This window comes from Xiphophorus couchianus, chromosome 12 (assembly GCF_001444195.1).
Source record: "Xiphophorus couchianus chromosome 12, X_couchianus-1.0, whole genome shotgun sequence".
Lineage (NCBI taxonomy): Eukaryota > Metazoa > Chordata > Actinopteri > Cyprinodontiformes > Poeciliidae > Xiphophorus > Xiphophorus couchianus.
Window position 1 is genome coordinate 18,362,647 of NC_040239.1, and position 9,329 is coordinate 18,371,975.

Here is a 9,329-nt window from a genome sequence, read left to right on the forward strand (position 1 = left end):
TTACAATAAAATTGTCCAAACAGATACTCCAGAGACCCACCTTTAGACCTGATTTATAGCACTTTTCTCTTAATTGTCAAACATTTATTTTTTTATTTTCAGCTGGTGCTGTGGTGAGATCATGTTCTTTCCAGAAGGTACCAGTCTCTCCTGGTGCCACAGCTGCCAGCTCCCCACCACCCACTCTTGAACACCCCCCACCCCCCCTCCAAACCCATCAAGCATTTGCTGGTGAGTTCTCAGCTGTCTGCTCCCTAAATAGACCTTATCAGGCGCAAACCAACTTTAAGGGGTCACACAAACTTAAGTTCCTGTTTCAAAAAAGTTTTTCCTCACTGAGTCATCAATCAAACATTGGTTTCAATAGAAAATGTAGTACACTTTAATGTGTAATGATTTATACAGACCTGAATGCAGAGCTATTTTCCATAAAGCTTTGTATGTTTTGGAAAGTACCCCTTGTGTTTTGCGTGATCCACCTCAGCTCTGCCCCACCTCACTAAGATGCAATATAAATTGCAGCATTAGTGGTGTTTAGGTTTGAAAAGACAGAAGAAAGCTGATAAAGCTACTCAAGACCACGAGTTTAGATCATCTCCATTGGGTAAAAAAAAAAAAACCTAAACGGAGGAAAGGTTAGACCGAGAGAACAAGCTGAAGGTACAGTAGCATCTGCAAAGACTTTGTTTTTTTGTTGTTTTTTTTACTTGTAGCGAAGTGAATGGTAGGTATTCAGGGTAGTGAGAGTATTACAGAATCAGGAGTGTGTCTTTCATTTAGAAATGACAGAGAATCATGAGGCTCACACTGGTGGGTTAAAATGATGCCCAAATAAGGTTTGAAGGGAGGCCATTTAAAGTTGGAGATAACACGTGTGGGGCCATTTGCTTCTGGACCCCCAGGTCAGGACAGAGCAGCGCAACCGTGAGAACAATACGACACAACATTTATTGAATATTGTCATAATAAGAGATGGTTATTATTAAGTCTTCATCTGTGTATGAGGTATAAGGGATGGTATTGAATGAGTCTTGGATAAATGTTGCACTGCTAAAAGTGACTTATTATTGATATTTTCTATAAATTTAGGAAAATATGTGTTTAGCTCCTTTAAGGCATCTGTTCTCATCTAGAAGTTGTATGGATAATTTAGCTCTGTTACAGGTTAACATTTGTCGTTGCTTTGAAATGCAACATTTTATAGGCAGAATAGTTAACGTATCAATTAAGCACCAATCTGACATAACCAGACTCAAAACATGACATAACGCTTATCATTTTTTATTATTTTTTTCTTATCTATGAATTATGATTTCTGTCAGATGGGTGATCCAATCACATTAAAAGATGAAGGAAACAAACACTTTCAGGCTGGTGACATCGACAAGGCCATTGAATGCTACACCAATGCCCTGAAGGAGTGCACAGACAAAAAAATGCAGGCCGTGATTTACAGGAACAGATGTGCATGCTACCTGAAAAAGGTAAAGCAATTGGAGAAAACGCATACAAATATTTGAACTTAAAGGAAAAATTTTGCCATATTTTATTCCATCTACATATTCTACTTGTTGCAGGAAAGCTATTCAAATGCAGTTTCTGATGCATCAAAAGGTAAAGTAGTTCATTAGGAAATTTAAGCAGCCAAAATTAGACATTTAGCATAGCAATTCAGTGCAAACCACTTATTCTAGAGTTGACCTTTACTTCTGCCATACTGGTTCACAGCAATTGATGACGATGCATCAGATATTAAAGCCTTGTATCGCCGCTGTCAAGCTCTGGAGAAGCTGGGAAAGCTGGACATGGCTTTCAAAGATGTGCAGCGATGCGCCACTCTGGAGCCAAAGAACAAGACCTTCCTAGAGACTCTCCACAGGCTGGGAGCAGAAATCCAGGCCAAGGTTTGTCCATATTTGTTGTGGGCAGAGTAGAAAAAAAGACAACAAATGCTGGCAAAAAACAACATTTTACCTAAACCACCTTGCAAAAGTATTTATACTTTTATAACTCTTTTGAATTGTTGTTAGAAAAAAAAATCTGTAAAAGAAATAAAAGCTCTTTGCCCTGCTTTAATGACACTGAACACATAGGCAGAGCTTGCGTGGTTTAGATCAAAATACATTCATAAATTAGAATGGCCTAGTCAAAGGTGAGACCTAAATCCAACTGAGAAGCGGTGGTATAATTAAAAACTGTTTTTCATAGAAGCTTTCCATCCAAATCCCCTGAGCTTGAACTGTGAAACACAAAACACCAGTGTCACAAGTTTGTGGTTTTGATGTGCTGAAATGTGGGAAGGAGTGTGAATACTTTTGCAAGACACTTTTACATGCAGATCTCCTTCAATTCAAGATTTATTTTTATCTCTTCAGCTCAGGACAACATTTTCCACAGATTCGAGAGTACAGAACATGTTTGATATTCTTCTTGATGAGGAAATGGACAAAGAAAAGAAGGAAAAGGTTGGTTCTTTCAGTGGTTTGTAGATTAAGGAACTTTAAAAGCTTGGTGTGGGTATTTTAGCTTATGAAAATTCATTGGGATTTTTGTATGATCTATTGTTCCTGTTTATACCTAGGCGGCCAACAACCTGATTGTGTTGTCGAGAGAAGATGCTGGAGCAGAGAGAATCTTCCAGAACAATGGGGTGACTCTGCTGCTCAACATGGTTGAGACTGGGAAGCCAGAAATGATCCTGGCTGCAGTCCGAACTCTGTCGGGAATGTGCACTGGCCACAAAGCTCGGGTTAGTCAAGCTAAAGGACGAAATGAGAGGAAAAATAAAAAATTACAATAGAGGTTGGAACAACTAAAGTTCTGTAATCCACATCTCTCTCCACTTAACAGGCCATGGCCATTGTCAACATGGTGGGTGTTGATAAGATTTGCAGCATTATGGCACTGGACAATGAAGAAATTGCACTGGCAACATGTAACCTCTTCCAATGCATCAACGACTCTCTCACTGGTGGAGACACAAGGGATTATGGGAAGGAAGCATCTTTAGTTTTGGGTAAGAGAAAAACGTACAACATTTAAATCAAATATTGAGCTTTTGCTCTACAGCTATATGAAAACGAATGAAGCCATTTTGTTGTTCATATTTATTTTTATTATAGAAATATATTTTTATTTTTACCTACAGATGCATCTAAAGATTTGAGAACCATTCTCCTTGCCCTCCTGGAGATGATATCCAATAAGAAGGTATCAGGTCATGGCAGAGACCAGGCACTGAACCTCCTCACCAAAAACGTCCCTTGTAGGGACAAGAAAGACAGAGACCACTCCAGGACCCTTTTCACTATTGATCACGGTGAGCCAGGCCTCTCCATATGAGATCCTCTGAATTTCTGGCGGAAGCTCAGGTTTCATAATGAGATGCATGTCTTTATTTGCCAGGTCTGAAGAAGATCCTGAAGGTCTGCGGTCAGGTTCCCGAGCTGCCGGATCAGCTCCCTCTGACAGAGAACACACAGCTGATCGCCAGCGTGCTTCTCAACAAACTCTACGACGACCTGAAGTGCGACCCGGAGAGAGCCAACTTCAGGGAGATCTGCGATGAATACATCAAGTATGTGTGAAGATGTGGGCCAAATTTTGAACCTCTGGGTAAAAATGTGTGAAAAGCCTTAAAATATATTAACATCATCATAAAACAAGTTCCAACTTTAAACATGCTATTTTTACAGAAAGTCTCTTGTGATCCCCTTTAATCAATAGGACAGCACTTTGTCTTCTTCTATGATATCTTATATAAGCAGATCACACAGACGGGTATCTGTGACCATTTATCTTTCCACAATCTCTCCTGATTGTCAAAAGTACTCCATCCTCTCTAATACTCTTTTTTTCACTCATTACAGCTCCACCTTTCACTCATATATGACCAAAACCATGGCTCTAGTTAAGGTCCTGGTAGAGTTTAGTGAACTCCACAGGTTTATGCATGCTATGACAGGACACAAAATTATTTTCTCTAGCTTTTATATAGATTGAATAACCACAAGATCCCCCTTATTGACGCAGTTGAAGGCATTTTTTAAAACCTCCCCTAGCATGCTATTCACTCTGCAAAGAGGATCCTTTCTCTATATACCTTTATACATTCTTACCCAAAGAAAATAGAGCAACTGGTTCACATTTAAGACCAACTCGAAAAGTGAAAGTTATAGGTTAACATAATGATTGCAGCACCAGTGATTCTGGTAAGATCAGATTTTATCATAAGAATTTTTACAGTTGAATGAATCTGCAAAAATTAAAAATGTAATTTTTCTAAATGCTTAAGTGTGAGGTAAGCCTGTTGTAATAAAATAGTATTTAAACACTTCTGACACATCTTAACCAGAAGTACCAACAATCTTAATTTAGAAGTATGCTCATTAAGAAACTTCAATTAAACAGACACTCAGGTCAATTTGCTATTGTGCACCATTTCTCACCTTCTCCACTTCTTTGCTGCAGATCTAAAATTGATCCCAACAACATGGATAAGACTCTTCATGCCATCAACACCATCTCAGGGCTGCTGCAGGGTCCCTTTGAGGTCGGCAACTCTCTGGTGGGACAGCAGGGCGTCATGGAGATGATGGTGGCGCTGTGTGGCTCAGAGCGGGACGTGGACCAGATGGTCGCCGTCGAGGCGCTGATCCACGCCTCCACGAAGATGAGTCGTGCCAGCTTCTTCATCACCAACGGCGTGTCGCTGCTTAAGGACATCTACAAGAAGACGAAGAATGAGAAGATTAAAATTCGTGCCCTGGTGGTGAGTGAACCAAAACCAGAGCAGAGTCAACTTTTCACCGTGCTTTGCAATAAGATTTATTTTGTCACATTTCAACCATTGATATCAGTGCATTGGTATTTAAAAAATCTGAAAATGTTAAAAATGCTCATAACACTTGACACGTTTACCCTTTCTTAAAGACTAAAAAGAAGAAAACTATGAGAAGTTTTGCTTGAGATTTACCCTTACTCATGTAGGGAACACAGCAAACATGGGGAAGAAGGTGATTATGGGAAACTATGGGAAACTTTATGTGTGGTAGAAAACTGACAATGCACATAAGAATGAGCCCAGCATTAACAGAGTGACACAAATCAAAGACACCAGATTGAAATATAATTGAGAAGCTGAATCCAGATGTGCAAATAATCTGAAGTTTTCTCAATCCAATCTGACTGACCTTGACATGATTTGTCACATGAATAACTTTCCTTCCACTTCACAAATATGCATTACTTGTTGGTCACACAAAGTACCATATAAAATACACAGAGGTTTGTGGTTGTCATTTGACAAAACTGGGTAAAGATTCCATAGGTGTACACACTTTTGCAGAATACAGTTTTTTGGGGGGGTTTTTGCAGGAAAAATAGTAATTCCAGCAAAAATTTTAAAGTGATGGAGCAAAACACATCATCTCATTTTGTTTTGTTTTGTCTTGTAAACTTTGAAGCTAAATATGTCCATCTACCCTGCAGGGTCTCTGTAAACTGGGTTCAGCTGGAGGTGATGATTACGGCTTAAGGCAGTTTGCTGAAGGTTCCACTGAGAAACTGGCCAAGCAGTGCAGAAAGTCAGTACTCAACACTTGGATTTAATATAATACTAAGCATAAAATATGTATAAACAGTTGAAATGCAACTACTGCAAGTATTACTGTCTCATATCTCATTATTTGTTTTGCCAGGTGGCTTTGTAATCCCCAGATTGATTCCAAAACAAGGAAGTGGGCTATAGAGGGTCTTGCCTATCTGACTAATGATGCTGACGTTAAAGATGACTTCGTGGAAGATGAGCTTGCAATGAAAGCCATGTTTGAGCTGGCAAAGGTAAAGATGTTAGATTATATTGTTGTATATTGTGCATCCTGTTCATAACCCCCAATGAGTCATTATGTGTCAGTTGTGGGGGGAGGGGTATACTTCCTGTATGTATTGGTAATAAACAAGTTTGTCATTTTAAGTACATGTTTTAGACATGATAGTTGAAGATGCATTGTTTTCTACCAAAAGAAAGCATTACAAAATGCATGTGATATAAATTCTTCCTGCTTATAATGTATGTGCACTCCCTATGCTTAAACTGTGTAATAATTACATTAATTATCTCAGAATGTTCCACAAATTATGAAGTAAATTCTTTAAAACTTTAATTTGAAACAGCTAGCATAGCTGCAAGCAAAATATATTGACAGCATAATTAATTTCCACTGCTTTTCCTCTCTGGTTTTTAGTCTAGGGATAAGACAATTGTATATGCAGTTGCTTGCACTCTGGTAAACTGCACCAACAGCTATGATAAGAAGGAAATCATCCCTGAGCTGGTTCAGCTGGCCAAGTTCTCTAAGCAGCATGTCCCTGAGCAACACCCCAAGGTAAGACCATGAGAGAAAACTCAGCCCGCTGTTCATGAGTCACAGGAAACACCATGTGCATGCTGACATGTCTGCACAAACCTTGCAAACAGTTTTTGTTCTCTTTCCTCAGGACAAGAAAGACTTTATTGAGAAGAGAGTTAAAAGGCTGCTGAAGGCTGGAGTCATTTCAGCTCTTGTTGTCATGGTCAAAGCAGACAGCGCTATCTTGACTGATCAGACGAAAGAGATGTTGGCACGGTAGGAAATACATGTGGAATTCCTTTTAAACATTTCTTGGCATCTTCATGTAGCACAAATAATACCCCCATTTCCACCCTCACCCAGCTAAACCTGTCTTTCCTGTGTCTCTCATCAGCCCACTTCTCTTTGCTGTTTTGTAATTTGTATTCGTTTTTGACTAATTATTTTTGGCTACAGTGCTTACAGTGGTGCAGTACCTTGTTAAAGTATAAATGCTACTTGAAACTTTCCATAGTTTGTTATGGTAAAACCTCAATGTATACTGTTCTGATTTTATGTGATAGAGCAACATGTATCAGCTGAACACACACAGTGTACACACCATTCAGACTTTTATTTGCAAACATCTTTTGAACCATGCATCATTTTCCTTCCACTTAATAGTAGTACTGTGTGTTGCTTCCTCTAACATATAAATTATGAAGTGAAGCTGGTGGCTGCAAAATGTGCAAAAGTTCAAGTGATGTGATTAAGGCAATGCACCTCCTTGGACTTGTGAAATTATTTTCTAAACAAATCTGCAGGGTTTTCTTGGCACTGACAGAGGATCCAAAAGACCGTGGCACGATAGTGGCCCATGGAGGGGGAAAGGTGAGTCATGCTCACATGAGATGAACACGTCAATTGTAATGGAAAGTGTTTCCAAACTGAAACTGTCTTAGAAAAACGTGTTTTGTTTCCTTTTTTTTGCAAGCCTACTGTGCGTCCCTCCTTCTTCTCGTTGTTCTTGAATATATTATAATTTTATCTCTTGCGCCCTCAGGCTCTGATACCTCTTGCCCTTGAAGGTACAGAAAAGGGAAAGGTGAAAGCAAGCTTTGCACTCGCCAAAATAGCCGCTGTTTCCAACCCGGAGATTGCCTTCCCTGGAGAAAGGGTAAAACTCTAAACTTTAGCTGTTTTCTTCATTCAGTGGCCATCAGATTCATTCTTACGTCTTAACTTCCTATCTTCTCACATTTTAATTTGATCTTTTTGTTTCCTGTTCATTTGACAAGAGATGTTAGATTATTTACGTAGCATTGTATTCGACTATTTTCTTTTTCTTCATCCTGTTAAGTTTCACCTGCACAGTAGAAACAGTTCTCTGCTGTTAAAACTTCAGTTCTTCTGGGACTCTTTTTTTTAAACAGATATATGAAGTGATACGACCTCTAATCAGCCTGCTGCACACAGACAAAGAGGGAGCAGAGAACTACGAGGCTCTCCGAGGACTCACCAACATGGCTGGTTTCAGTGAAAAACTAAGGTAGCATTTTTAATGTCTTGTGATGCTGCGGTTGCACTACAGAAAAACGTAAACGAAAATCACTTCCCTAAAGTGCCTCAACTGCTTTGCTTAAATGTTTCCACTTGATTCTCTTGCAGGATAAAACTGGTGAAGGAGAAAGCTTTGCCAGAGATCGAGAACCACATGTTTGAAGAGAATGAAAAGATCAGACTGGCCGCCACTGAATGCATGTGCAATCTTGTAACATGCAAAGAGGTGAGAACAAATAGGATAACACTGAGATTGTTTATGCACAGATAATGCATGCCAAATGCGGATCAGCAAAGGTTGACAAGGAAATCGATCCTATGTGTTGTAGGTCCAAGCTCGTTACCTTGAGGATGGCAACGATAAGTTGAAGCTGCTGGTATTGCTCTGTGGAGAAGATGATGAAAAACTTCAGATAGCTGCAGCTGGAGGTCTGGCCATGATCACTGCTGCTGAGAAAAAGCTTTGCACCAAAATGACTCGTGTGGTATGCACGACTAGAATCTGTTTTCGCTCCTATTTATTTATGAAGAGGGTCAGACAATGACTGAGTGTTCATTTTCTCCCAATCAGACAGTACAGTGGCTGGAGATCCTGCAGAGGTTATGTCTCCATACCAACCCTAGCGTCCAGCACAGAGGCCTGGTGATTCTGTACAACATGCTAAACTCTGACGACTTCGAGTTGGCTAAGAAACTGATCGAGAGTGAGATCCTGGAAATCCTCACTGTGATTGCCAAAGCAGAGGACAATCCCAAGAGGCAGGATCCTATTGACGTGGCACGCGCATGTCTGGTCAAAGCCATGGATCTCGGTATCATCAAGCCCTTCACAAGTCCTTCATAAGCAAAAATAAAAAATGGCTCAAACAACAGCAAACATTTTTTTATTTCTTATTTACTTCCTCAGAAAGAGACTATTTGTTCAGATAGTTTAAGTACGCATCAGTCTGCAGCTAAATATCTAAATATGTTCCTCTAAAATAAAAGACAGCTATTTTGTTTTCTATAATTATTTTTTTTATAGTTAGCTTACAGTGAGCAACTGTTTTCCAGTGTGCAGCTTCTTTTCTTACATTTCTCTGTACTTGCGTTGGTGAAATTATTTGTTAGTGCTGATTTGTAACTTGGCTTTATCTTTTTTAAACTGACTTGTTTGTGTAATTTAGGTTTCACGTTAATTAAATATATGTCGAATAAACAGCACCTACACTGCTGTGACTTTTGTATTTTATTTTTTCCAGTCTGTCACATAAACGTTTAAGATCATAAAAAGACAATTTAGTATCAGACAAGATAACCTGGTGGACTTCTACATTGTGTGATTTTGTGTGGTGATCAGACAAACCACAAGACACCAACTCTGGATTCGGAGGCGGTTTCCGTTTATTCAACCTGACAATCTGGAGATAGGGGTTAGAACAAAGCATGGATCTCCAGCCC

At 39.4% G+C, this 9,329-nt stretch overlaps 1 protein-coding gene across 1 annotated transcript; it reads left to right on the forward strand.

The window, feature by feature from the left end:
* Positions 1-527: 527 nt before the first annotated feature.
* unc45b (unc-45 myosin chaperone B) lies at positions 528-9,107 on the forward strand. The gene is made up of 20 exons (XM_028032646.1): positions 528-660; positions 1,323-1,484; positions 1,578-1,614; positions 1,729-1,904; positions 2,376-2,465; positions 2,582-2,749; positions 2,851-3,016; positions 3,149-3,319; positions 3,406-3,577; positions 4,471-4,771; positions 5,491-5,585; positions 5,700-5,841; positions 6,246-6,386; positions 6,499-6,626; positions 7,154-7,220; positions 7,393-7,506; positions 7,763-7,878; positions 7,998-8,115; positions 8,219-8,374; positions 8,461-9,107. Exons 2-20 carry the CDS (start codon positions 1,323-1,325, stop codon positions 8,731-8,733), a joined length of 2,793 nt encoding a protein of 930 aa, XP_027888447.1. The 5' UTR covers positions 528-660; the 3' UTR covers positions 8,734-9,107.
* Positions 9,108-9,329: the final 222 nt, after the last annotated feature.